Below are 25,907 nucleotides of genomic sequence, written 5' to 3'. Positions count from 1 at the left end.
TGATGGCACAGAAAACTTCCCAAAAAGTGGGTATATGTAGACTGCTAATCCTAGATTTTCATAAGAATTGTTCTTTTATGGAACAAAATAGAGTTCATGCTTTTAACTATTTACTGTTTTCACAAGGAGGAAACGTGAACAGCCACAAAAGCAATAGTGCTTGCAATATTATAGTAAGTCTTCCATTTAAAATGAAGCAAGCAAAACACTATGGCAGGTTGCACAATATCATTATCCACAAGAGAAATGGGCCTAATAGAATTGTTTCTATCATGGCCCAGGTTAATTACCTACTAAGAGGTACTTGAGATGAGTAAATACAATGGCTGTTCTCCAGTTTGCTAGCCTATTGTTCCTTAAACTGTACTTGAGTTCAAGTGTACATTTCTAATCTTTAAAAAACACCTCTTTAGCAGAATAGAAGTAAGTACCACATATTAGAATGAGTCACCATACACTTTCTTGAAAACCTAGCCTCTGAATCCAAATGTGTAATGTAAACCCAGAAGATATTTATTTAGAGGTGGTTCCTCAGGCTGTCAACTTGAAGCAATGTGACTCTCAAACACTGCCTTATATAATGTTTCTCTGTCTCTCTCTGTCTCTCTCTGTCTCTCTGTCTCTGTCTCTGTCTCTGTCTCTCTCTTGTGCTGGTACTGAGGCTTGAACTCAGAACCAGAGCTCTGTCTCTCAGCTTTTTTGCTCAAGAAGGTTGGCATATGACCACTTGTGCCACAGCTCCCCTTCTGGTTTTTTTAGTGGTTAATTGCAGATAAGAATCTTATAAGCTTTCCTGCCCAGGCTGGCTTCGAACTGCTATCTTCATATCTCAGCCTTCTGTGTAGTTAGGAATACAGGCATGAGCCACCAGCAACTAAGAGGCTGTGAATACTTTAATAGAGACAGCCAAAGACCGAGAGTTCAAGGACCTGAGTTTGTCTTGTTCTCTGTCACTGCTAAACCAAGTTAGCCAAAGTATGGCACTTAAAGATTCCTCGTCTCCATCTGAGAAGGAAAATTGGCTCATTGAATGTCATCTTCTGGGACGCAGCCCTGGTTGTATGTGACTTTCAGCTCAGTGTTTGTTTGGTGCTTTGCAGATGTGTCTATGTCTTGAAGAGGCTGATGAGTATTAGCCTCCCAAGGATAGGGCTTAGGGGGACTGATGGGTGTGACCTGAGGAGCTATACAGCCAAGGTAGAGAATCAAGGAAGGTGGCTCAGACCTTTACCTAATCATTTTTGGAAGAATCAAAAGATGGATTTGGGCTAATTGATGGATGGCTTTGAATGAGCCACTGAAATCTAATTGTGTGATCACAGTCTGGATCATAAAAGGAAAGGCTTCAGGCAGATCTATGAAATTAGATCACTGCTCTGGCTGCTCTAACTGAAGGGCATCTTTAGAATTCTCCCAAACAATTCTCCATCCTTTGATATCCTCATTGATTATTACACTTTATTTCCTCTCCCTTTGGCTATAAAGCAATAGTACTTTTGTGAACCACATTATCTCCAGAACTTGCTAGATGTGCACGAAACTGCCTAATTAGAGTTCTTCAGGCAGTGCCTCTCCCTGACCATTTCCATACAGCTCTGTCTCTTTCCCACACACATCCAGTCTAGCTCAGTGGTTTGGATTTCCTTCCTACTTTCTGCCCTAATACTGCATGCCCCCACTGGGACCCCTAACCACAACCCCCACATTTCACTTCATTCTTTAACATCAACCAAAGCAGGACTTGTTAGGGTAGACTAGTGGTGACTAGAAAGCTGGATAGAGACTAGAGGTGGTTCATTGACAACCAAATTCTGTCCTCCTTACTCTCTCCCCTAGCACTACGTTCTGACCTCAAGCCCTGGTCAGCCTGACTCTCCCTGCCTCACCTCTCACCAACGCACTTTTAGTCTCAGTCACCTATACTCACCAATATCCAGGAGACTAGTGTTTCTGCCACATATGTCTTTCAAATTGTCACCTCTTATGCTCAGTGGGAAGGAAAAGTGGTGTTCATGTGAAATTTTTTTTTTTTTGCCTGTCCTGGGGCTTGAACTCTGGACCTGGGCACTGTCCCTGAGTTACTTTTGCTCAAGGCTAGCACTCTACCACTTGAGCTACAGTGCCACTTCGGGCTTTTTCTGTTTATGTGGTACTAAGGAATTGAACCCAGGGCTTGATACATACTAGGCAAGTACTCTACCACTAAACTACATTCCCAGCCCTGATGGCTTTTTATTTTCTGACTTTTTCCTGCTTGCAAGGTATAAAAACGTTTAGAAAATGTCTAGAGTTTTCTCCTTCTTTCCTCCATCTCTCCCTCCTTTCCTTCTTTCCTTCCTTCCTTCCTTCTTTTCTTCTCTTCCTCCCTCCCTCCTTTCCTCCCCCTTTCATTCTTTCTGTGTGTGTGTGTGTGTGTGTGTGTGTGTGCACCAGTACTGAGGCTTGAACTCAGCCTTTTGCTTAGATATTAGCTCAAGACTGGCACTCTACCACTTGAGCCACACTTCTATTTCTGGCGTTTTGCTGGCTAACTGGAGATAAGAATCTCTTGGATTTGACTGCCCAGGGCTGTCTTTTGAACCAGGATTTTCAGATTTCAGACTCCTGACTAGCTAGGACTTTAGGTATGAGCCACCAGTGCCCAGTGACATTCCTGTCACAACTGGGTACACCAGGCCAGACCTGACTGGGTATAAAGGCTGGATCCAGTGGCTGAGGCGTTGAACTGTGGAGTTCCTATAGGAGGCAGCTTACCTCAGCTAGATCTAGAGCCCTTTGCAACTACAAGATCAGGTTTCTTTTTCTTTTCTCTTTCTGAAAATCTCTTGACTTTTAAACATTAGCTGAGATAATTTTAGAAAACTTGTGTGGTTCCAAGAAAGAGAACTTCAAGTTATCCATATCTGTTAGGCCAATGATTTATACCCAGTGCTTTGGAAAGAGGAGGCAATATTGTGTGGGTTGTTTTTTGTTTTGGTGCCAGTACTGGGGCCTGAACTCAGGGTCTGGGCACTGTTGCTTAGTTTTTTTACTCTAGGCTGGCACTTTACCACTTGAACTATATCTCTGCTTCCAGCTTTTTGCTGGTTAATTGGAAATAAGAATCTCATGGACTTCACTGTTTCGAACTGCGATCCTCAGATCTCAGTCTCCTGAGTAGCTAAGATAACAGGTGTGAACAACTGGCCCTTGGCTAGAATGGCTTTGAATGTAGGAAGCTAGCTGGTAGCTCAGAGCCCTCTATAGTGCTTCTACTTTAGGACAGCCCAAGGTATAAACCTTTCAACGTTACAGGATGAGGGTTTGATTTTGCCCTGTGTGTCTAAATGAATTCTGAAGTGACTGATGGGTAAGCCGGAATGTGGCTGCATGTATTCTAAGGAGGGTTGTAATGGCCAAAAGCCCCATCAGAAGGCAGCTTTGTGAACAGGGAAATTGACTAAGGATAACAAGTTGGATGATTTTTGCAGCAAGCAGCATCACACATTGATATTCTGATGTATCCATCTGTGAAGCTACACCAGTCACAGGACAGGACTAGGTCCCTGCAAGGTGAGTGCTGTGTGAACACTGGAAATCCTGACTCTCATTCAACCTTTTATAAGTTGATTGATTTCATTTTGTGCTGGTACTGGTCTTAAACTAAGAGCTCTGCACTCTCATTTGACCTTTTAGTTCAAGGCTGGTTCTCTCCTACTTGAGCCACACCTGCACTTCTAACTTTGTGGTGGTGAATTAAAGTTAAGAGTTTCAGGGACTTTACTGCCTGGGATGGCTTCAAACCTTGATTGTCAGATCTCAGCCTCCTAAGGTAAGAGGCATGAGCCACCAATGCCCTTTTAAACCTTTTAAACAAATAGCTACTGGCTGCTTGGGTTGATCATGTGAATTACATTGAATTGTGCTGAGCTCCTTAATCCTCATGATACTGATAAAGAAACTTCAGCATAGAGATTTGCTCCAGTAATACAATTATTAGAAGAGTTGAATCCTGTCTGATTCCAGAGCACAATTGGCACCTGGTGCTCTTGACCATTGCCTTCCTGTTGATTGATTTCCTACTCTAAAAGACTCCTAGTTGATCTGTCATTTAAATCAGCTTCTACACAGAGCTGACCACTCAAGGTGGGAATGAGGGACACATCTAGTAACAAGTTTGTATTTACTACTTAAATATTGTACTATTGAGAGGGTGAGGAAAACCATAACGATATAAGAGGAGAGAAGCAAAGAGAAAGAGAAAGGCAAGAAAAGAGGCAAGAAGTCAGGTACCAGTGGCTCACACCTGTAATGCTAGCTCCTCAGGAGACTGGGATCCGAGGCTCGCAGTTTGGAGCCATCCTGGGCAGGAAAGTTGAATTGTTATCTATAATTAATCAGCACAAAGCTAGACATGGAGGTGTGGCTCAAGTGGTAGAGCACCTGCCTTAAGTGAAAAACCCAAAGGAGAGAATGAGGCCCTGAGTTCAAGCCTTAGTACCAGCACAGAGAGGGGGTTGGGGAGGGAGGGGGAGAAAAGGGAGGAAAGGGAGAGAGAGAGAGAGGAAGGGATAAAGAGAGAAAGGGAGAGAGGAAGAGAGAGAGAGGGAGAGAGAGAGGTGCCCTATGTGCGTAGTGGTCAGATTTAAATGTACTTGCACCTCCCACGAGCTCATCTGGGAACTGACCACTTTAAGACTGTTCTTAAGAAAACGCTTTTTTTGAGCTCCAAATGCCCTATTCCATTCCTAAGTTAAGGTGAGGCCAGTCCTTATAGAAGGCTCCTAAGAGAATCTGTAAATAAAAACAGTGACCTGGGAGACTGCAAGAAGCCTTCTAGCTTCCACCTCTCCCTGCATAGCTAATGCTGGTGTACTTAAATATGGCCATACTTTGGGGGAGAGCTTTCTCAGTAAGTGATTTTCAAAACTATATAACTCTCTTGCTTGTGAAATTGAAGCCTTACACTTTCTATTTCTTTCTACTGCTTTGAGTTTATTATTCTGTTCACCTGCACTTCAAGTGTAAAGCCTAGACTTTAATAGGACAGAAGGTAATTCCTTCAACATCCTCTACTTTCTAAACTTAAATACCAAGACACCTGGCTGTGCTTTTGCTCCAGGCTGTGTTGTAAACCGAAGCTCAGGGAGCACTGTCTAAGTGTTAAGCAATAGCCAGCAATCCTAAAGGTTTCTTCTGGGTTGGGCATGGGGTTTAAGTGCCCTTTATACAGGGGTGATCTCTTGAGTTAAGTACCTCTACTACTTTCATTTCATATTTGGGGAAACTGAGGCAAAAGTGGTTAAATGAAACTTGCCCAAAGTCACACAGATGGATCATATAGTTCAAACTCAACAGCCTGATTCCAAAGTGACCTTCTCATTTACTCCATATTGCTTCCCAAGTAGCTTTGAGGCTGGTGATTTGTTTGTTTTATTTATTTAATTAGGGTTTGTTGCTGTTTTGTGGTGTACAGGTGTTTGAACCTCAGGGTCTTGCCCTGGCTAAGCAAGGGCTTTACTGATAAGCCCCCTACCTCCAGTCCTTTTTCATGTTGGTTGTTTCTTTTGAGACAGAATCTCACTTCTTACTCCAGGTACACTCCTGGGCCATGATCTGCCTTTTATTTATTTGTTTTTGGTCAGTAGGGGGGGCTTGAATTCAGGGCCTGAGCACTGTTCCTGAGCTCTTTTGCTCAAGGCTAGTGCTCTATCACTTTGAGCCACAGCTCCACTACAGGTTTTCTGGTAGTTAATTGGAGATAAGAGTCTCACAGACTTTTCCTGCCCATGAACTGTGATCTTCAGATCTCAGCCTCCTGAGTAGCTAGGATTATAGGTGTGAGTCACCAGCACCCAGGACAATTTGTCTATTCTAGGCTTATGGGTCACATCTCATACCCAACTTTTTTTCCTTTGTCTCATGGACTTTTCTGTGTGGGAACTGTGGGCCTCCTAATCTCAGCTTCTCACATAGGTTAGAATGACAGGTGCATACCACCTTGCCAACTACGTGTAGAGGAGGGATTTATGAACTGTTTCGTCTGTGCTGGCCTCTGCCTCAACCATTATCCTTTTGTTTCAGACTCCCAAATAGCTAAGATTACAAGAGGGAGTCACAAGTGCTTGGCAGAGTATGGTGATTTTGACTTAAATTGGAGGGATAGCTCAGGTATTGAGTCTAGAATTTCTTCTTTAAGTGGCAGAGGAATTAGATGCAGAGATTTCTCTGCTCTGGTCGAGGATAGACATAAAAGAGCTGCAGTCACCAAGGTCTAGAATATGAGGAGCTAGTTCTTTTAAGATGGAAACTTTTCTACCTAGATTGTAAGTAAGCCTCTGTGAGGAGAAAGGATGGTATCTACTTTCAAGCATAATGCCCAGCATGGACAGGATCAATAGAAATTTGCTATTGGTTTGGGTGCATTGATTAATAACTTTGAATAATAACTTTGAATAATAACTTTGAATAACAACTTGTTCAAGATCCCTATAATTAGCCAGGCGCTGGTGGCTCACGCCTGTAATCCTAGCTACTTAGGAGGCTGAGATCTGAGGATCGTGGTTCAAAGCCAGCCCGGGCAGGAGAGACCGTGAGACTCCTATCTCCAATAAACCACCAGAAAACCGGAAGTGGCGCTGTGGCTCAAGTGGTAGAGCGCTCGCCTTGAGCTGAAGAGCTGAGGGACAGCGCCCAGGCCCAGAGTTCAAGCCCCATGACCGACAAAAAAAAAAAAAAAAAAAAAAGATCCCTACAATTAAGTTAAGCTGTTAGGTTAATTTAAGTAATAAAATACCATGGACTTCATTTGAGTACTCCTCTGTTGAACAAAACAGAAAAGTTAAACCTGTAATCCTAGCTACTCAGGAGGCTGAGATCTGAGGATTGCAGTTCAAAGCCAGCCCAGGCAGGAAAGTCTGTGAGACTCTTGTCTCCAATAAACCACCAGAAAACTGGCACTGTAGCTCAAGTAGTAGAGCACCAGCCTTGTGCTGAAGAGCTGAGGGACAGTGCCCAGGCCCAGAGTTCAAGCCCCACAACTGGAAAAAAAAAAAGTCTTCTCAGATCTCTTCAGGTAGATTTAATTTTCCCTTGCCTAGATCATCATAGTATGCTTTACTACATTTGCAGTAATACCTTGACTAGAATGGGTTTGCAGTAATACCTTGACTAGAATGGGAATTTTATATCTTTTTCCCTTGCTAGACCTCTGAGCAATCTCTTCTCATGTTCATATTCCCTATAGAGCTTTGTAAAATGCTTGTGCATAGGAGGTTCTTAATAAATGATTGACTTAATTGAATGTAATCAAACTAAATGTTTGAAGAGGAAGCTTTATATAGAGAAGCAAGGGTTAGGGAGGGTCTAGTCTCACTGGGCATGGTTTTGGGTAATATTTCTCCCATCTCTCCATCTCCAGCCCCAACTTCCAGCCCTATACTCAACTTCCCTTACCATTAATCCTAGAACTCATTTTTTGGGAGTGTGCACAGAGTCCAGGCAGTCACCATAGAAATATGAGTCTTGGGCTGGGAAGGTGGCTCAGTGGTACAGCGCTTGCCTTGCATGCCTGAGGCCCTGGGTTCGATTCCTCAGCACCACATAAGCAAAAAGAAAAAAGCCGGAAGTGGCGCTGTGGCTCAAGTGGTAGAGTGCTAGCCTTGAGCTGAAGAGCTGAGGGACAGTGCCCAGGCCCAGAGTTCAGGCCCCACGGCTGGACCCCCCCCCAAAAAAAAGAAATATGAGTCTTTGTCTACCCCACCATCCGTTTTCTGATTATGATATCCTTTCACATTCTCATAGTCTCTTAAAATATATATGACTTTGATCTCTTTAGCTTGGAATAATTATAAACATATAAGTAGATTCGTTTCCCATGTGTATATTCCTCCCTCCCTCCCTCCCTCCCTCCCTTCCTTCCTTCCTTCCTTCCTCCCTTCCTTCCTTTTTTCCCCCTTCCGTCTCTTTCTCTCTCCCTCCCTTCCTCATTTTTCTTCCTCTCTCTCCCATTCCCTTCCCTTCCCCTTCCTTCTCTCCTCCCTTTTCCTTCCTTTACCCTTTCCCTTCCCTTCCTTTCTCCTTCTCTCTCCTCTTCCTCCTTCTTCCTCTCAAATCATCACATGTAATGTACAGGATCTGCATGAACAAAACTCCAAAACTTTAATGAGTGATATCTATGAACATTTAAATAAATGTTAAGTTATATCCTGTTCCTGAAACAGAAAAAGATGCTTATAATCAAGGTATCAGTTCCCTCCATGTTAACCTTTGTATCTAATGTAATTCCAGTGGAAATTCTTATGGGTGTTATTTGGTTTGAGTGGAATATTAATCCTTTTCAACCTGCCACTGTTTATCATCTAGAAGAATAAATGTGTAAAAGACCTCATTTTTTTCCCTAAGGAAGATGAATGAAAGTGAACTTTCCCTACCACTCACTAAAGCATATGAGAGGATTACAGTAATTATAATAGCCCTCTACAGATATAAAAAATTCACAGGCAGATCAATGGAATAGAAAAGTGAACCTAGATATTGGCCTTTGTGTAAAAAACAATTTGAGTGCAATAAAGATGACACTACAAGTCAATGGGAAAAGGATGAATGGTGCTAAGTCACTTGGTAAATTATTTGGGGAAAAACGCACTAAGTTAAACCCCAACATTGCATTCTATACCATAAAAAATCCCAGATGAATTAAAGTAAAAGGAGAGAAAAACTTTGGAAACCATAGGGGAAGATTTTATGTTTTTGAAGGGGGGTGTTAGTCCTGAGGTTTGAACTCAGGGCCTGAGCTCTGTCCCTGAGACACTCTGTGCTCAGAGCTAGCACTCTACCACTTGAGCCATAGCACCACTTCCAGCTTTTTCTATTTATATGGTACTGAGGAATTAAACCCAGGGCTTCATGCACACTGGGCAAGCACTCTACCACTAAGCCATATTCCCACCCAGAAGATTAAAAAAAAACCCACCATAACCTCACACAATATTAACAATCCTCATGTGCATGTGGTTAAGAAAAGTCAGTGTTTATGTTGAGCTTCAAACCTAGATCTATCACTGATTTCTATGTGATTTTGGACAACTTAGTGAAATTTCTTGAGGCTTTGTTTACTTCTTTGTAACTTTATGGCATGGAATCAAATTACTTCAAAGACCTCTTACAGTTCTTATGTCCTTAGTTCTGTCTCTGGTCATTGTACTTTTTTTCGTATCCTTCCTTCCCTATGTAGGACACCACCATTCAACCTGTAAAGCAGTAAAGTCAGCCAAGAGAAACTGCCTGTTCATCTCATTGCAGTGGTAAAGTGCACAGAAGGTATTAGTGTTTTTTATTTTGTACTTGTTATTGCAACTGAGTACTTGGTGCATATCTGCTGTATAAGTCTTGTCCTATTCATTTTTTATCAATTTTATTTTATTTTAAAAAATTTAATATTTATTTATGTGACAGTCAGGACTGGGGCTTGAACTCAAAGCCTCGTATTGCCTCAGCTTTTTTGCTCAAGGCTGGCACTCTACTCCTTGAATCAAGCTCTATTTCCAGCTTTTTGGGTGATGAATTGGAGCTAAGAATCTCTTGGACTTTCCTGCCCTTGCTGGCTTTGAACTACAATTCTTAGATCTCAGCCTCCTGAGTAGGGAGGATTACAGGCATTAGCCACTGACACTTAGCTGAGATATATTTTTTTTTTTGAGATATATTTTTTTATTGACAATCAGATTCAGAATATAGGAAAATTATTCTGAGAGAAATTGTGCAAAATGGAAAAACTTACCCACACTTGCACAAGATATTGAGATGGTTGAAATGTATTTCTTAAAAGTCTATCTCACTGTTAAGTGAATTAATGTTTGTTTGTTTTTTAACAGACCTAATTTGTATTTGAGGTTAATTCATTTGTTGACTTCAGCAAAACATACCTGGTCTGTAAGCACAGCCAGCCCCCTGGCAGATTCGCTTAGGCATCTCCTCCATAGCCTTTACTGATACAGTATAGGAATTATGGCAGAGCCCAGTGGAGTCATTGAAGTCAGAGTCTCCATACTGCTCAGGAAGGGCTGCCAAATTAAATAACAAGAACCCAGCAGGTCGGCAGCTGTGTGCTAACTCCACTCTGCTGGTGTGAGGTAAACTAGGACTAAACTTCATTCACTTAAGACCCCAGCCAGTATTTAAACAACAATACCTAGAAGCCTGGCATAGTGTCTACAGCAAGAGAACAAATGCAATCATAATAGCAAATGATGAGTCAGCCATAAGATCTTTCTTTGATCTTAAGTGTCATGTCTACCATTGAAAGTCACTTCCTAGTGTTGTCTCAACTGAACACATTTTCTTCTGTATGTGACAGATGGAGATGTAAGCCAGGTCTTCTCCTTGTCAAGTGACTAACTTTGCTAGATTAAGATTTCTGTTGGGCTGGGAATGTGGCTTAGCGGTAGAGTGCTTGCATAGCATAAATGAAGCCCTGGGTTTGTTTCCTCAGTACCATATACATAGAAAAAGCTGAAAGTTTTGCTGTGGCTTAAGTAGTAGAGTGCTAGCCTTGATCACAGAGAGGCTCAAGGACAGTGCCCAGGCCCTGAGTTCAAGCTCCATAACCGGGAAAAAAAAAATTCTGTTGCAGGGGCTGGGAATGTAGCTTAGTGGTAGAGTGCTTGCTTTGCATGCATAAAGCTTTGGGTTTGATTCCTCAGTACTACATACACAGAAAAAGCTGGAAGTGATACTGTAGCTAGCCTTGAGCAATAAAGCTCAGGGACAGTGCCCAGGGCCAGAGTTCAAGTCCCAGGGCTGGGAAAAAAAAGAAAAAAAAAGATTTCTGTTGCAGTGCCACAAATAAATAAATAAATACCAGAAACATAGCAAGAAAAAAAATAGAACAAAAAAAACGTAAGTTTTTGTTAGTCTGAATCCATCAGAAAATTTGTGTGTGCGTGCGTGTGTGTTTGTGTGTGTGTGTGTTTGTGTGTGTGTGTGTTTGTGTGTGTGTGTGTGTGTGTGTATGTATACTAGGGCTTGAACTCAAGAATTTCTGTCTTGCTTGGCTTTTTCACTCAAAGCTGGTACTCTACTCCTCGAACCACACCTCCATTTCCAGCTTTTTGCTGATTAATCAGAGGTAAGAATCTCTCAGATTCATCTGCCTGGGCTGGCTCTGAACTACAATCCTAAGATCCCAACCTCCTGAGTATCTAGGATTACAGGTGTGAGCCCCCACTTCCAGCTCCATCAGTGTGTATAAAGTTTCTTTAACGTTTTATGTAAAATCAAATTATCACATAATTACAGAATAGTCTAATATTAACAAACTGTAGCAGTATACTTTTACTTATGCATTAGTTTAGTTCCCTGAAAAAAAAAAACCTTTGAGTTTATATTTTATAAATTGCATTCCAGTGAATGCTGGTTCCTTGGAATGTCAATGTTCCATGGGATATATAGTCCATGAAAAGATTGTTTCATAGGTCCATAAAACCCAAGGTTAAAGAGTTAGACTGGTATTTTACTTCTAGGCTGCCGGGAGTCACAAAACGGCTGTGAATTATGGCTCTTTACAAAGGTGCAGCAAAGCCAGGCGCCAGTGGCTCAGGCTTATAATCCTAGCTACTCAGGAAGGTTGAGATCGGAGGATCATGGTTCAAAGCCAGCCAGAGAAACAAGCACATTTTGATAAAAGTTGCGGAAGTGCTAGATTTATTGCAACTATTCTAATGGAAAATTTTCTAGACTTTATGACATTTTTACTGGAAGTTCCTGGTTTTCTTTCTTTCTTTTTTTGAGGGATTGGGGATAGCATAATAAACTGTAATTTTTTATGGGATGTGCTACACAGGGCCTGCATGCAGATGCTCATGCTCAGACTGCAGTGAGTTCAAAGTCACAATTCTTCTGGAATTTTCTTCATGCTCACCTCTGTTCACACACTCTTGGAGTCTCTGTTTACAGTCATGTTGTCACTTCTGCTGCCAACTAACCCTTTACCATCCCAATACCTCTTCCAAATCTGAAAGCTATGACCTCATATATGTCTTTTCTTTTTCTCTTTCCCCCCACCCCTCTCTCTCCCTCCCTCCCTTCTCCTTTCTCCCTTTCAGTGAAACCTTTCCATCCCTCTGGTCTTTGGCAACAGTGAGGCTTGACTATTATTAGAAACTGAGAAAGGCCACACTGTTTTCTCCAACTCAATCTCCCATTTCACAGAGTTGTTTTCACTTACACTTAGAAACTTTTCATCTCCTTCCATTTCCATACTTATACCTATGAGTATTTAGCTCAGAGTGACCCAGCAAGCACATGCCACTTAGTGATGGGCTTCCTTCTGAGTACTTGTAATAGAGATCATCAAATCCTAGATGTGCAGAAGGTGTGACTCAAGTGGTAGAGCATCCACCTAGCCAGCACTAAGCCTGAGATCAAACTCTCATATTGACAAAAAAAGAGAGATAAGCCTTGATACTGTAGTAAATGCCTAGCATATATGACACATACTTATCATACAAACACACACACACACACACACACACACACACACACACTGAACAAAACAACACATACTTATCACACACACACTGAACAAAACAACACATACTTATCACACACACACACTGAACAAAACAACAGCATGGGCTTAAATCAATTACAAGGGGAAAGTATGCAATCCAGAGCATGATAAGCACAAGGTATATAAGACTACTAGCAGTGTAACACAGCATAGTAAAGTTAAAAAATTTTTTTTCAAAAGCAGAACACTCCAAAAAGTATGGTATAGTGAATGTATAGACCAATCATCATAGTTCATTATCAAGTGTCATCTACCATATGTAATTGTATGTGCTCTACTTTTATATGACTAGCAGTGTCCTGACCGGTATAACCTATTTTCAATTTCATTATACTCTTAGGAGACTATCATTGTATTGAGCTCCACCACTGACAGAAACACCGTCTGCAGTACCAGACTCTCTGAGCTAAACAACTTGGCGCATTTCTATTGTATAATGCTCTTTCTCTCCCTCTGTCTCTTTCTGTCTCTGAATCTCTCTGTCTCTGACTCTCTCTGTCTCTCTCTGTCTCTCTCTTCTCTCTCTTTTTATGGGGCTGGTTCTGGGCTTGAACTCAAGGCACAGGTGCTGCCCCTGAGCTATTTTGCTCAAGGCTAGCACTCAACCACTTGAACCACAGCTCCACTTCCAGGTTTTTTGGTGGTTACTTGTAATTAGAGTCTCATGGACTTTCCAGTCTGGTCTGGCTTTGAACTATGATCTTCAGATCTCAGCCTCCTGAGTAGCTAGGTTACAGTTGTGCCACCAGCACCTGGCCTCTAGAGCATTTCTTTTTTTTTGGGGGGGGGGGTGGTTCGGTCCGTGTTGCCTGAACTCTGGGCCTGGGCGCTGTCCCTCAACAATTCAGCTCAAGGCTAGCGCTCTACCACTTGAGCCACAGCACCACTTCCGGCTTTTTTTTTCTGCTTATGTGGTGCTGAGGAATCAAACCCAGGGCCTCATGCATGCAAGGCAAGCGCTCTACCACTGAGCCACCTTCCCAGCCTGCCGCTAGAGCATTTCTGTGGTATGGTTTTCTCTTTTTTTTCTCTCTCTCTCTTCTCTTCTCTTCTCTTCTTTTCTTATCTTTTTGTGCGCAGGTTCTGGACTTGAACTCAAAGCCTGGTGCTGTCTCTAAGCTTTTGTGCTCAAGGGTAGTGCTCTACTACTTTAGCCATAGCTCCTCTTCCTGCTTTTTTGGTGGGTAATTGGAGGTAAGAGCCTCATGGACTTTCCTGCCCAGGCTGGCTTCAAACTTTGATCCTCAGAGCTCAGCCTCCTGAGTAGCTAGGATTAAGAGGCATGAACCATCCACACATTGCTGTTGTATATTTTCCCAATCTTGCCTTTTAACTTCATATATACATGTAATGAAGGTTTTACACTTTTTTTTTGGCAAACATGTATTGTTTTCACACATAAATCTCAACTCCTTGCAGTTTCCTTCTCTGAGACTAGTTGTCTTCTAGCATCTGCCTGCTTTCAACTTCTCTTGGTATCTTCAAATAGTGGTTTATTAAATATTTTTCCAGAGTTTATAACGGTTAATCTTTGTGAAATAAATTGCCTTACCACTACCAAAAGGCTATTATTTAATCTTACTATTGTATTACCTTTATCAAAAAGGAAAGTATTTGTTATTGATATGTCTATGCTCTTTGTTTCTTTGCAGTAAATCTTTAGTTATTTTTAAATTGTTTGCTGTAGTCATATAAGAAAATAAATCAGATGAGCTCTGAATTATGTAATGGCTTTGGGATGGTATACAAATCTTGATATGTTAAAATGTAACAAGTGAAATTTATTTTAAAAAGCTATAGAGACTCAGGAAGATGAGCTCAGAAGTGATTTCCTAAAAGAGGCCATCTTTAAACTAATTTTTTCAAGAGTGAAAGGGGGTTAATAGGAGATTTGAGAGACAGAACACTCTAGGAAGGAATATTACAAATAGTGGCAAAAAAGCAGGGGGCTAGAGGCTTGTGTCTCACTATTTACATTTATAGGTATAATTTAAAACAAAATCAATAGTTAAAAGTTCATGATGTGAACATGAATTTTTGTTGTTATCTGCAACCATGTGGTGAAGTCTGAAGGCAAAAGACAGGTACAAAAGAATTCCTACTGTCACAATCCATTCATGTGAAGTGTAAAATAGTCCATACGCAGGCAGTAGAATTCTGAATAGTGGCTGCCTTTGGGCTGTGGATTGCTGGGAGTGGGGCTCCTGGGGTGCTTGTAATGCTCTACTTCCTCTGGTACATGCTGGCTACCTGCAGTGTTCACTTGGTAAAAATTCATCAAGTAGTGACCTTAGAATTTGTACCTCTTAAAAAAGAAATGATGCTGGGCACTGGTGTCTCAAATCTGTAGTCCTGGCTATTCAGGAGGATAAGATCTGAGGTCTGAAGTTCAAGGCTACCCTAGGTAGGAAAGCCTGTGAGACTTTTATGTCCAATTAACCAACTAAAAGCTGGAAGTGGTGTTGTAGCTTAGTGGTAGATCACCAAACCTTGAGTGGAAACAGTTCATGGTGGCACCTAGCCCCTAAATTCAAACACTAGTATCAATACACAGACACACACTCCACATACATGGAACACTACACTTCCACAAAACATTTATGTTAAGTTCAAGTGTAGTTGGAAACAACTAGAATCTCAGCCACATGTAGAAAGATACAGGAGGATCACGATGTGAGGCCAGCTTAGGCAAAAATTAGTGAGACCTTATCTCAGAAAACAAGCCAAGATACTGTGGTTCAAACTACTCAGGAGGTAGAGGTAGGACTGTGGTTTGAGACTGACCTGGGCAAAATTAGCAGATGATCCTATTTAAAAAATAAATGCAAACCAAAGGGCTAGGGATGTGGCTCAAACACTTGCCTAGTAAACTCAAACTATCCATGATGTGAATTAATAAGTTATTGCTTTATATATAAAGGTTAAAACAAAGCAGATGCTATCTGAATACATTTAAGGTATATTTATGTTGAAGTTGCCTAGAGAGGCACCATGTGAGTAAATAAAAATATATGATTTATGGCTCATACCTGTAATCCTAGCTACTCAGAAAGCTGAGCTTCAAAGCCAGCCCAGGCAGTCTCTTATCTCCAATTAACCAGCAAAAATTCACAAGTGGAGCTGTGGCTCAAGTCTTAAAATGCTAGCCTTGAGTACAAAACTTCAGGGGCTGTGCCCAAGCCCTGAGTTCAAGCCCCAGGACCAGTTTACACACACACACACACACACACACACACACACACACACACCTCTCCCTCAGGAGAGGGGGTAGAACCTAAAAGATTACACATTTAACTGAAGCTTTCTAGACAAACCCTTGGGCAGCAGAGGCATGAAGAAAACCTGGAAAAATGAATAGTCACATGTGGCTAGGTGAGAAAGCACATGGCCACCTGAAGTGATGAGCCACTGTAACTGACTGGCTACAGCCTCATATTTTCTCGGTGTCCATATGGCTCCATAGCTAACAAAACAAAGAGGAGAGGGAAGGGAGGGAGAGTCAGGGGCTGCAAAAGACAGAGTCTGAAAGAGTCATAACTCAAGGAACAGAGGATTTTTTTTCACAGTTTTTACACATAATAGCACAGCTTGATATGGACATAAATTAAGGGAAACTAGAGCTCAAATACAAGATGATGGACTAGCAGAGTGAGATAAAAAGGGAGACTGTAGACATCCAAAAACAAATGATTTGAATACCAAAGTGCTTTATGGAATTAATAAATAAGCTATAAATAGAAGGAGCAGCACACTGTCTGTTCTGAATATTGAGATATCAATGTGGAGAAGATTGTAAGCACAGGGAATGTAGAGGGAAGGGGCAAGAGAATAAATTGAAGCCACTGGATCTGCAGATTGATTCGCTTGCAAACTATACTGCTGCAACAAAGCCCCCCAAGTATAATGACTTGAGAGTTTATATCTTCCTCACGAAGAAGGAGAAGCTCACATCTGGTGGGACAACTTTGCTTGATGTGATCCAGGATGTTGAAACTGGAGGTTTTATACCCCAAAGACCAGGAGTCCCAAGTTATATCTGACCCCATATGCCAAAGAGAGACACGGTAAAGGGCAGAGATTGATTATATGGCAGCCATCGGAAGACAGCACTATAGTACAACATCAGCTATCTTCAGGGGTACAGACATTGGCTTCAGTTTGTACAGGGAGAATTGGAGGCAGGGGGTGAGAAAGGTATGCAGAATTAAAGCTGTACAAAGTAGGCTGGGAACATGGCTTAGTGGTAGAGTGCTTGTCTAGCACGCACAAAGCCCTGGGTTCGATTCCTCAGTACCACAGAAACAGAAAACGCTGGAAGTGATGCTGTGGCTCATGTGGTAGAGTGCTAGCCATGAGCAAAAGAAGCTTAGGGACAGTTCTAGGCCTTCCACGGAAGCAAGATTGGTACCTGTGAATCTGATCTTTCTTCGACCTCATGGTGATTGCAAAGTTGACTGTAACAGAGGACACAGATACCAAGTAGGGGATTTTTTAAGCTGCCTCTTGCAATGTGGCTCCTTTGGTTCGGAGGCTCCATCCTCTCCTTATGTAAGTGGTTACAGGAAATTCTCATTCTCATGGTGGCTGCTGGCTCCTTTATACATTGAAGCCCATAGGATGGAAAATGATTGTCCAGAGGGTCATCCCTTCCAAGGAGATAACCCAAGGCTGCCCTCACATCTGGTGGGCTTAAATTTTGTCACAGGTCCATGGGGACATGCTGGGAAATGTAATCTAAAATGTTCTATTCTAAAAAGATTCACGCTTGCTGGGCACCAGTGGCTCATGCCTGTAATTCTGGCTACTCAGTAGGCTGAAATCTGAGGATTGTGGTTCAAAGCCAGCCGCTGCAGGAAAGTCCACAAGACACTTATCTCCAATTAACCACCAGAAAACCAGAAGTGGCTCTGTGGCTCAAGTGGTAGAGCGCTGGCCTTGAGCTGAAGAGCTCAGGAACAGCGCCCAGACCCAGAGTTCGAGCCCCACAACCGACTAAAAAAAAAAATCCATGCTTTAGAAAATGAATAGTTAAGTACCACAATATGAAAGACAAAGAGAAGCCAATAATTTAAGGCTATTCAGTGCCCCCAAAACAAATAACCCAATAAAGAAAAGAGAAGATGTATTCCTTGTTTAAAAAAAAAATAAGCTTGGCATCCAGTCTCCTAATATTCACTGTAGAAAACAATGGTGGTGTTTTTAGAACAGAAGAGATGATTCCAGATACAATTCAGATCTTAATTAAGTCTCTAGATGCAATTCAGGTATAGAGTACAAAGGTTCATGCCAGTCAAATACTCATGAACATTTGTTGAAAAGAACTATTTGTTAACCAAAGCCATCCACAGCTTCATGCTGGTGACTCACACCTGTAATTCTAGCTTCAACAGAGGCTGGTATCTGAGAACTGGTTCCAAGTTAGCCCCAGCAGAAATGTTCATGAGCAGCAGCAGCTACTGCTTCTTCTTCTTCTTCTTCTTCTTCTTCTTCTTCTTCTTCTTCTTCTTCTTCTTCTTCTTCTCCTTCTCCTTCTCCTTCTCCTCCTCCTCCTCCTCCTCCTCCTCCTCCTCCTCCTCCTCCTCCTCCTCCTCCTCCTCCTCCTCCTCCTCCTCCTCCTCCTCCTCCTCCTCCTCCTCCTCCTCCTCCTCCTCCTCCTCCTCCTCCTCCTCCTCCTCCTCCTCCTCCTCCTCCTCCTCCTCCTCCTCCTCCTCCTCCTCCTCCTCCTCCTCCTCCTCCTCCTCCTCCTCCTTCTCTTCTTTCTTTTGTTGGTCATGGGGCTTGAACTCTGGGTCTGGGCACTGTTCCTGAGCTCTTCAGCTCAAGGCTAGCACTCTACCACTGGAGCCACAGTGCCACTTGGCTTTTTCTGTTTATATGGTGCTGAGGAATTGAACCCAGTGCCTCATGTATGCAAGGCAAGCACTCTACCACTGAGCCACCTTCCCAGCCCAACATGATATTCTTATCTTAAATTAATCAGCAAGAAGCCAGAAGGGGAGTTGTGGTTCAAGCAGTAGAGCACCAGCAAAAAGCCAGGTGAGAGCATAGAAGCCCTGAATACCAGCCCCAGTACGAACACACACACACACACACACACACACACACACACACACACACACACACGTCATTCAGAATAGAGAAGCTATGGCAAAAAGAGTATTAGCAATCATTGGACCTATTTACATGCAGAATTAAACCACTGTGGCAATTATAGAATCAAAATAGAATATGAACATTGTAAAGCTTGACAATGCAACAATAATAATTCAAAATGGGAAATGAGAAGAGATGGGAGCATCAAGAAAACTATTAATGTCCTCATCTTTTGAAACTAGGATTTACTTTCCACAATAAAAACACATGGTTAGCCAGGCATCGTGGCTCACACCTGTAAAACTAGCTACTCAGGAAGCTGAGATCTGAGGATTGTGGTTCGAAGCCAGCCTGGGGAAGAAAATCTAGGAGACTTATTTCCAATTAACCTCTAAAAAAATAAATAAAGCTTAAAGTGGAGCTGTAACTCAAGTGGTAGAGCTGGCTTTAAGATGAAAAGCTCAAGGACAGTGCCCAGGCCCTCAATTCAAGCCCAAGCCCAAACAAAAAACAACTAAAGAATCCAATTGGTTAAAGAAATGAAATGTTTTTATAATTACTTTAAATTAACTGTACAACAAGGGCCCACAAACTATTGCCTGAGGACCTGTTTTCGTAAGTAAAATTTCACTGGAACATAGTATATTAATACAAACTTTGATAAACTGGGTGGCTCATATGAACAGACTTCTTGTTAATTTTTTATTATCTTTAAATAGCTGTACAAGTGAATTTCAATTCATATCACTTTATGACTAAAATGCATCTTGATCACTGTCACCCTTGCATTGTTCGCCGCCATCTTTCCAAACCCATCCATCCTCTCAAGTCACCTGGTTGCATTTTCACAAGTGTACATTGAAGATCATGACTGCATTCACCCATGCTTCCTTTCTCCATCTGCCTGCGCCTTTCTCCCCTGAAATTCCATCTGCCTTAGATAAAACATGTTTCAGCTTCCTGATACTCATTTCGTTTAAATTGTCAATTAACTGTTCAAAGGAGTTAAATTTATTTCTTATGGGTCTAGTAACAAGGAAGCCCAGAATCGATGCTGTTAGATTTGGTGTCTGGTGAGAACCTGCTTTCTGGGTCTTAGAGGTCACCTTCTCATGTGCCCTCACATGGTGCAAAGGACAAAGCCACTCTCAGAGACCATTTGTGTAAGATACCAATCCCATTTTTTGGGGGGAGGGCTCTCGGACTTTCCTGCCCAGGCTGGCATCAAACCACTATCCTTAGATCTCAGTTACCTGAGTAGCTAGGATTATAAGCATGAGCCACTGGTGCTCATGAGGGCCCTGTCTTCACTACGTAATCATCTCCCAGTGATTATCCCATTGGAGAGTAAATAGGTTTCAACATACGAATTTGGGGGACACAGACATTTTGGACTACAGAGCACAGATATAGATAGATATTGATTGATATATAGATATAGACATCTATATAGACATCTATATTTATATCTATCTATATCTATTTATCTATCTATCTATTCTGTGTTGATCTCTAGCAAGGAGGAGAGAGCTGCATAGAGCTTGTGTGCCTGATATATCTACTGTTCTATTCCTTTAAGAAAAAAAAAATTGCCAGTCCTTGTAAAGAAATCTTTTTAAGTTCAGAGGAATCCCGTGATAAAAGGATATTTATTTAAGGTTTAATAATTTATTGAGTTTAAATTCAGCCCTTTTCCTCCTAGTAAATTCATGACAAATCTGATAATGTAATTTAAATCCTAGTTTTATATACTGGTGAATCAGTCATACTAAAGATATCAAGGTTGATAGATCACCTAATGATATTTGGCACTGCTTGGAGTCTTTATAATGAATATATAAAATCTATATGAAAAAAAATAAAATTAAGTGGACTTGTATGTGTATGTATGCTGGTCCTAGGGCTTGAATCAGGGCTTGGGTTCTATCCTTTGGCTTTTCTTGTTCAAAGCTATTGCTCTTAACACTTGAGCCACAGCTCCACTTCTGGCTTCTTGCTGGTTAATTGGTGATAAGATTCTCATCGACTTTCCTGCACAGGCTGGTTTTAAACCACAATTCTCAGATCTCAGCCTCCTGGGTAGCTAGGATGACAGGTGTGAGCCACCTGTGTTCAGCTTGTAGTTAATTTTTTATTTGAAAACATTGGAAGCAAATATGCCAAGATATTAACAATGATTAATTTTGGTTGATAGGATGATGATTGCAGTTTTTTCTTTAAGCTTTTCTATGTTTATTAAGTTTTCAAAAATGAGAAGCTATTATAGAACATTTAGGATAAACTAGTAATAAAGTTCTGAATTATAGTTTTGGAAATGGTAATGAAAGATCAGACACAAAGAACATCATTAGGTCAGGCATGGTGGCACACAGCTATAATCCCTGTACTTAGGAGGCTAAGACAAGAAGATCTCAAATTCAAGGCCAGGATAGACTACATAGCAAAACCTTGATTTTAAAAAGAAAAGAAAGAATAAAAAGAGAAGAGAAAAGAAAGGAAAGGAAAGGAAAAAAAGGAAAGAAATAGAAAAGAAAAAAGGGTTGTCATTCTATTTTAAATGATTCATTTTATAACTATGATGCCTTTCCATATTATATTATTGTATGATATATTTCATATATTACACAAACTGCAAAGCATGGTTCTTACATAAAACATAATATGAAGTATAGCATAACTTAAGCAATGAACACTTTATAAAGCTGCATTGTTCCCAACCGACCTTCCCCCCTCCCCCCTGTTCCCTCTCCCCCTTCCCCCCCCCCTCCCCCCCCCCCCCCCCCCGTTGGTTATGGGTCTTGAACTCGGCTTGGGCACTGTCCCTCGGCTCTTCAGCTCAAGGCTAGCACTTTACCACTCTACCACAGTGCCACTTCCGGTTTTCTGGTGGTTAGTTAGAGATAAGAGTCTCACGGACTTTCTTGCCTGGACTGGCTTTGAACCGAGATCCTAGCTAGGATTACAGGTGTGAGCCACCGGTGCCTGGCTTCCCCTCTCTTCTTTTCTCCTTCTTCTGATTCACCCTTGTCCATCTACACAGAGATCTTTGTTGTAGGGAATCTCTTCATGAATTAGTTTGCTGTTTGCTCTGTCTTACCATTCTTTCTACCTAAAACTACATCCTTTTTTCCACCCTGTGTTACTCAATGCACTCTTTCAGTTACTGAATTACTTCTCAACCTTGGCCGAACATCACAATCACCCGGGTAGTGTGTTTGTGTGTTTGTTTGTTTTTTAAATACTGAGTCCCAGGCCCCAGCCAAGCTCTTCTTATTTAATTGTTCTGGGTTGGAGCCCAGGCAGCAGTATTTTTAAAAGACTCCCTGAGTGATTCTAAATATCTAGTCAGGACTGTGAGTTGCAGTAAAGCCTCCTGTAGTACCAATGGGCAGAGTTAATTAGTCCCTCTCCTGCTCACTCAACGCCCTGAGCTTCCACATTGCTCATGAAATTTAATGATCATTGTATTAGAGTTAGTGTTCATAGCAAGTGTTCAGTAAATGTCGAAGGTTCTCACATTCCTTCCCAACCAGGCTTTTACCCTCACCGTGGAACAGGGACAGTGGAGTGGGTGAGTGTTTCACATTCAGTGACACTGTGGGACTTCTTTGAATTTTGTATGACCCTTCCCTCCCAGCCTTCACACACACCCCTCACTGCCTCATCATCAGAGAACCTAGGTCTGGTGTTTTATCTGTTTAGACACCAGGCAATATAAAGAATTAACGTCTGAATCCAAACATTCCTGCCTTCTGTCTCCCTTCTTTGTATCACTGGCCATCAGTTTTGTTGCCGATCCTGCTACTTTAGCTTTCAAGAGCCAATTGTCAACTGTTCTTTACCAAAGGCCTTCTGAAAATCCAGACAAATTATGGTCTGTGCCCCAGACTGCCAAACCTCTAGGTTCCCAGAGGGGACCTTGTGAATGTGTGTACGTGGTGCATGCACACCAATCCTGGGTCTTGAACTCAGGGCCTGGATGCTGTCCCTAGCTTTTCTGTTCAAGGCTAGTGTTCTACCACTTGAGCCACAGCTCCACTTTCTGTCTTTTTGGTAGTTAATTGAAGACGAGTCTTACACACTTCCTTCCCCAAGCAAACTTTGAACCACAATCCTCAAATCCCAGCCTCCTGAGTGGGTAGGATTACAGTTATGAGCCATCAATGGCAGGCCTTGCCCATTTTTATTCATTGCAAGCTTCTGAAATGCTTTTTTCCTTTCTATTAGCATAAATTGTACAAAGGGATTTCATTGTGATATCCACACACATGTATAGATTGTACTTTGGTCAGACTACATGATCATTTGATCTCTCTAGCCTGTATAGGAGTTTTTAGTGAGTTTCATTAAGTTTTTTTCATGTATATCTCTTCTTCTTTTTATTTTTATTTTCCTAGTGTCTGGGCTTGACCCCCTGTCTTGCTCGGCTTTTTTCATCAAGGCTGGCACTCTCCCAGTTGAGCTACACCTCCTGTTCCAGCTTTTTGTTGGTTAATTGGAAATAAGAGTCTCAATGACTTTTCTGCATAGGCTGGCTTCAAATTGAGATCCTCAGATCTCAGCCTCCTGAATAGGTAGGGTTATAGGCATGAGCCACCAGCCTGCAATACCAAACATTGTTGGGCATGTACATATGCTGTCTCTTGGGTGAGTATCTCAGCCTCCCCAGTTAAAGGAGGAAATCCTAGACCCTAGTCAAATCTGCAGGGGAGAAGAGAGGAGGAGAGCTGAATATGAGAAAAAGCAATCCGTTGTATCAGCAAAACCAGAATCCCATAATACCACCTGCATGAATCCCTGGCTGTCAGGAAGACAAGGCTGGCAGGGCTTCCCCTCTTCAAACTCATCTGGAAGGAAGCAGAGTGCATTTAATTGCCTATGCTTTTCTATTAGAATACTATTTCTAACCAAGGGTATAGTTCAGGGGACAAAATGTTTACTCAGCATGTTCTTGGTCCTGGGTTCAATTCCCAGTACCCAAAACAAAACAAACAAATGAGAATTGTATTTATGTATTTGTTTATTTAATATCCTCAGCTCAGAAGTGTTGGGGTGTTGGTTATTGCTGCCCCTCAGAACCACAGCCTGGCAGTAGAGCCCCAGCAGTTGGTTCACAGAGGTACTTCGTTCATGAATATATTTAACTTGTAAGGGAAGTTTCTATCCTAGATTTCAGGAAAATTTCCCTTTCTCTTTTCTTAAGGTCACCAGGACATAATGAGAAATAAGGTGTGGTAAAACTGAGTCCAGTGATGAACTGCAGTATGACACAAATGGATTAATTTTAAATCTGAGCAACCTGTGTTTATCTTGTATACTTTTTGATCCTCTGAAGCAACCCACTAACCTTTCTGTCTTGAGTCATTTATTAAACAACAAACTATTGCCTAGTTCCCTTGGAAGTTATACAAATTAATTAATGTTTGGAAAATGACTTGAAAATTTAAATCGGTCTATAAATATCAGACAGTTGGATTTTTCCCTGCTGGGAGGCCCAGGTAATTCATAACCTCTTTATAATAAAGGTAAAAATAGTGTACTTGGGTTTACAATTAAATGTGATTTATATGCAGTTCATATAGTCTTTACAATCTAGGAACCATTTAACAGGAACAATGCATATTTCATAACTATAATAAAAGCATTTTATGACTTATGAAAAGTAATTATCTACTGTGTGACTGACTGATCTAGACCTGGTGTCTTCAACCATTTCAGAGCTCTTTGTGTCTACTCAAGGTTCATATTTAACCTGTTAATACTGACAGATAAGGTTATCTTTAAATCCTCACTTGACTTCAAGTTCTAATATTTATTTCCTGAGAAATCTGCCTGTATTCAACTTTTCTGTACTACAAACCTCCTATGTCAAGATTTATCACTTTTATATTGTAGTCATTAAAACTGAACAAAATCTTAATAGTCCCTTTATTAACTACCATACTGACTTTGTATAGTTGAAATCACCACATGTTAATTGGATTTAATTAACTATTTTAAACTACACAAAATCTTGACAGTAGACAATAGCACAGGGAACTCATGAGCAATAAAACTGGAGTCAATATTGCTACTTTATTAAAACTTAATGAAACTATTCATAATGTTATTTATTGTTTGCAAGAAGAAAACTGTGTTCGTTGTGAAGACAAAAATATCTACTGAAAACAATTTTCTTATCATCTAGGTGAATATTCAGAAATTAGTCAAAGGGTCCACCATCCCCAGCCTCACAGTTCTGCCATCTGCTCATCGCAATGATCCCCATTTTATCCCCGTACCGGTGTTACAGAGGGATGCCAATAAAGGTTAGTGACCCAATAGCCATGTTGTGATATAGCATTGCACTATAACCAAGGGCCTGGCTCTGGACTCTGGCTCAGTCACTAATTTTCCTTCCTGACCTCAAACAAGTCACACCCTCTGGCCTGAACTTGCCCCTATGTAAACAAGAATGTTGGATTCCTCGGTCACAGGTCACATGGTCCTTCCTGTCTTCAAAAGCCATCATTCTTGGGCTGGGAATGTGGCTCAGTGGTAGAGTGCTTGCCTAGCATGCATGAAGCCCTGGGTTCATTTCCTCAGTATCACGTAAACAGAAAAAGCCAGAAGTAGCTCAAGAGGTAAGGGGTAGTGCCCAGGCCTTGAGTTCAATCCCTAGGACTGGCCAAAAAAAAAAAAAAGACCAAATTCTTCAGGCTTAATATAGATTTTTAGATGGTAGTGTTGTGGTATATTAAAGTTACTATTGTGTTTATGTGATATTATTAGAAGATCTCAAGCTTTTGAGAAGTTTCTATTCTGATGTTATTCTGATAGCATTTAAAACTTATTTTCAGAACACTACCGGGCAGAAATTGAAAGCTAGAATTAATATAACTAGACATTATCTAGTATGTCTTTGTCTAAATTCTAGTTTTAGGAAACCAGTAGATTTCTCAGGGTTTTTTTTTTAATGTTGTTTCTTTTTCTTTTGTTTTGTGTGTCAGTATTGAGGCTTGAACTTGGGTCCAGGATATCCTCCCTTAGCTTTTCTCACTCTACCACTTGAGCCACAGCCACTTCTGGCATTTTGGTGGTTAATTGGACATAAGAGACTCACAGACATTTCTATCCTGGCTGGATTTGATCCATGATCCTCAGATCTCAGCCTCCTGAGTAGCTAGGATCACTGGTGTTTGCTACTGGCACCTGCCTATATTTCTTGTTTTTAAACGAAGTCTTATTGTCTCTTCCTCGGAATCCCTAGTTCCTAGAATTTTAT

At 41.4% G+C, this 25,907-nt stretch overlaps 1 protein-coding gene across 1 annotated transcript in view; it reads left to right on the top strand.

Moving 5' to 3' along the window:
• The window catches only part of Iqch (IQ motif containing H), a 219,227-nt gene that overhangs the window by 42,885 nt on the left and 150,435 nt on the right, over nt 1–25,907 (top strand). Inside the window, exon 4 of the mRNA XM_042687745.1 lies at nt 24,831–24,951. Coding sequence (XP_042543679.1) covers nt 24,831–24,951 — 121 coding nt within the window. The remainder of the gene's footprint in view (nt 1–24,830; nt 24,952–25,907) is intronic.

Source organism: Dipodomys spectabilis, unplaced genomic scaffold (genome assembly GCF_019054845.1).
Source record: "Dipodomys spectabilis isolate Male_0828 unplaced genomic scaffold, ASM1905484v1 ptg000108l, whole genome shotgun sequence".
In the NCBI taxonomy this organism is placed as follows: domain Eukaryota; kingdom Metazoa; phylum Chordata; class Mammalia; order Rodentia; family Heteromyidae; genus Dipodomys; species Dipodomys spectabilis.
The sequence above is the reverse complement of the archived record's forward strand: the minus strand, read 5'-3'. Positions and strand labels throughout refer to the sequence as shown.